The 3519-nt window shown below is 26.3% G+C and overlaps 1 protein-coding gene across 1 annotated transcript; it reads right to left on the bottom strand.

Moving 5' to 3' along the window:
* Positions 1-254: 254 nt before the first annotated feature.
* On the bottom strand, positions 255-3081 carry LOC127285649 (uncharacterized). The gene is made up of 2 exons (XM_051311771.1): positions 2942-3081; positions 255-1145 (listed from the first exon to the last, which is right to left on the bottom strand). Exons 1-2 carry the CDS (start codon positions 3029-3031, stop codon positions 507-509), a joined length of 729 nt encoding a protein of 242 aa, XP_051167728.1. The 5' UTR covers positions 3032-3081; the 3' UTR covers positions 255-506.
* Positions 3082-3519: the final 438 nt, after the last annotated feature.

The raw sequence follows: 3519 nt of genomic DNA, 5'->3' as shown, positions 1-3519 counted from the left end.
TTTCCTTTGACGTTAATCTGCTTATATATCTTAACAGTTCTCTTCGGCGTCTTAGCTACTTAGTATTTTCAAGTGTATTCTACATTTAAGCCAAATTAACAGGTCTTGCATCACTAACAAGTTAATATTTGACATAAGACACTTTTACCAAAAACCAATTCTTACAAAATTTTCTCAAATCCAAAAAAAAGTAAATCATGGAAGAATAAAGAAAATTCAGAAAACAAAGGAAAAAAGAAAGGAGATTTACCATATAATCGAAAAAAAGGACAAGGACTGCAACTTTATTAGAAAAAAAAAAATCTCGTCAAAAAAAAAAGTAATATTAATAATTTACTTATACAGCATACAGTCTGACAATTTATACGCACAGCTTATTTATATACGTAAACGTAAATATTCTTTATACATTCAAATGGTACAAATGTTTCGTTCTTTTTTTTTTTTTTTGTCATTATTTACAAATAATAATTAATGAATAATGCGCACGTCCCTGGCAAGGGTATTCAATGATGTAAATCATCAAGATGAAGATGTCCCAAATCATGATGACCACCCCAGCTTGACAAACCACCTAATCCACCCAATCCACTATTTAATTCATGATGATGATCGTGAGCTTTCACATAAACTGGATACGATTCCTTGACAATATAGGGAACTTTGACGGGTACGGGAATTTCTTTTTCAATATGAACTGGTATTTTGACGGGTACTTTGACGGGTACTTTTTTCTCAACATGAACGGCATATGGTTTTGGTACATGATATGGTACTGGATTATCGACAGGTACTTTAACATGAACTGGATAGGGTACAGGAATTTGTCGTTCTACTGTATATGGTGCTGGTACTGGTACAGGAACTTCACGATGAATTGTAATTCCTGAAATACGTCCACCATCACCACCGCCAATTCCTCCTCCAATTCCTCCTCCAATTCCACCTCCAATTCCTCCTCCAATTCCAATTCCACCTCCAACGCCTAAACCACCAAGTCCAATGTCACCGTGACCGCCAATGTCACCAAGACCACCCAAATCACCTAGTCCATGATCCAAACCTCTTTTATTTTTGAGGTCATCGACCTTTTTTACTTCAGTGGCCACCACCGCTGTAGCTAACAGCACCAATAAGACGACTCTCTGTGAAACAATTTTTTTTTAATTATTTCTTTATAAATTTAATTATTTATGAAAAAAAAATTAATTTTTTTATTTTTAGAAAAGAAAACATAAATAAAATATTGATAGTACAAAGTCTATATTTCTAAATTAATATTTTTAACGAATTAGAATGGGGCGTGATCAAAAAAATTATATATTTATCTCAGAGACAAATGAATATTTAAAATATATTTTATTTGCGCTAAATATAATTTTATTTGTGCTAATTTAAAATTTTATTTGTGCACTTAAGGCCAGGTCCAAGTCGAGTCAGCTGTTCCTTTGAAGTTTCAATGGAACAGCTGACACGACTTGAACATGGCCTTAATTAAAATTTTTTATTTGCAACTGATAAAAATTTATTAGGCACTGAGACAAATATATTTATATTATTATTATTATTATTATTATTATTATTATTATTATTATTATTTATTAATTATTAATTCTTATTTATTATTAAAAAAAGAATTTAGTTTTACACTTACAGAAATTTTTTTCTAGCTTTTATATTTGAAAAAAAAATATTTTTCTCTCTTAGCCTAATAATTTATTTGTATGAAATAAAAAATTTATTAATCTTAGGATAATTGAATATTTTGTTAATAAATATACATATATTTTTTTTAAAATCAATATCCATTTAGATAAAAATTTTATTACATTTCCAAAAAATGATTTTGAAATTAAAAATTTAACATTGTTTTTTTTTTATATTTATTGCAAATAATTATTTTACTAAATTAACTTATTTTTACCCGTAAAAAAAGGAAAAATTATTTTTAAATCACGCATTTCTTTTACTAAAAATTGAATAGTAATAATTATTGTTTTAATATTTATTTATTTATAATAGTAATAATTTTAATAATAATAATAATAATAATAATAATATTAATATTCATAATAATAATAATGAGAAAAAAAATTACTTTTTAATAGGAAAATTTTGACTTATTTTATCTATTGTTATACTTTCTTTTGATAAACGTTGGTTAAAAAAAACGAGTCAGGTGAGAGAGACCACTAATCACGAAATAAGTATCTGAAATTACAGTGCAAAAGTACTTTCGAATTTAATAACAATTTTTATGACACCATTAAATACTGGACAATCGCACATTTCCTAACAAATCACTTATGACTTTTTTTTTTTAACACTACTAATACAATGAAAAACAAAAAAAAAAAAAAGAACAATTCACTTTTTTCTCTTATCAAACGAAATATATATATATATCTAAAATCACAATGTAATTAAATCTTAGAAGAAAATTATATCTTATATCACTAAAAGAAAATTCTCTGAATTTCACAAAAAAAAATTAATTTTTATTATAATATTTGTTTCTCATTTTATTGTTATTTACATTAAATTTTTTTTAATCGTTTTTTCAATTTCTACTGTTTTTCCTTTTTTAATTTTTCTATTTTTCAAACGCGAATCACTGTTTTTTTTTCCAAAAATTATTTGTATGGTTTTTAATTTTTTTTCACTTAAAAGTGATTTTACATATTTTAATTTTTTCAAAAATTAATTAACACTTGCACTGTAATTTCGATGGCACAATTCGATGACAATATTTTAAGTTTATTTAATAAAGAAAAAAAAAATTTTCGGTCCTCAAAATTTTAGAGAATTTCAAAGGTTTTTTTTGATTTTTCAATGATTTTGTTTCTCGCGCGTTTTTTTTATCGCTTCCATCCTTTTTTCCCCCTCATCCATCGCGAAATTGTAATTAAACATCCTCTCAAAAAAAACGACGAGAGCTCACCTGTGGGATGCTCATGCTAGTCTGCGGGATTTTACACTGAGACTGCATTGAGACTATCACCTGCAATATATACCTGCACTTTCGCTGCATGAGAGACCCACACTCCTTACGAGTTAATCGTATACTTCGTCTTCGTCATCGATATAGAGTTCAGGATTTGTATATTATTTGCCCGCAATCGTAAACTATTTCCCACGTTTACTTGATTATCATTCGTTATTATACATGTCTCATTATATTAATTATTTATTCGAATTATGGATTGACGAAAAAAAAAAGAAAAAAAAATTCATTTCAACTGATGATTTATTCTGCAAAATGACTCTTTTGAGACATTTGAAATAAATAAAAGTTATTGATGAACTTTATCATATTATACGTTATTAAAACATTTTTATACAGTGGAACCTCAATAATAGATTTTGGCATACAAAACTACTTTTTTTATGCATTTTTGAATAATTTTTTGATTTTGTTTAGTGATAAAAAAATTTTTCTAAACGATAATTTTTTCTATTAAAAACAGATTTTTTCTGACTGCTTTTTCTAGTGAAAAAAAAGTTTCTTAAAACTTCTTT

The sequence above is a fragment of the Leptopilina boulardi genome, unplaced genomic scaffold, assembly GCF_019393585.1.
Source record: "Leptopilina boulardi isolate dan_hultmark-lab unplaced genomic scaffold, ZJU_Lbou_2.1 LbouV2_337, whole genome shotgun sequence".
Lineage (NCBI taxonomy): Eukaryota > Metazoa > Arthropoda > Insecta > Hymenoptera > Figitidae > Leptopilina > Leptopilina boulardi.
This window is presented reverse-complemented; position numbering and strand designations above follow the sequence as displayed.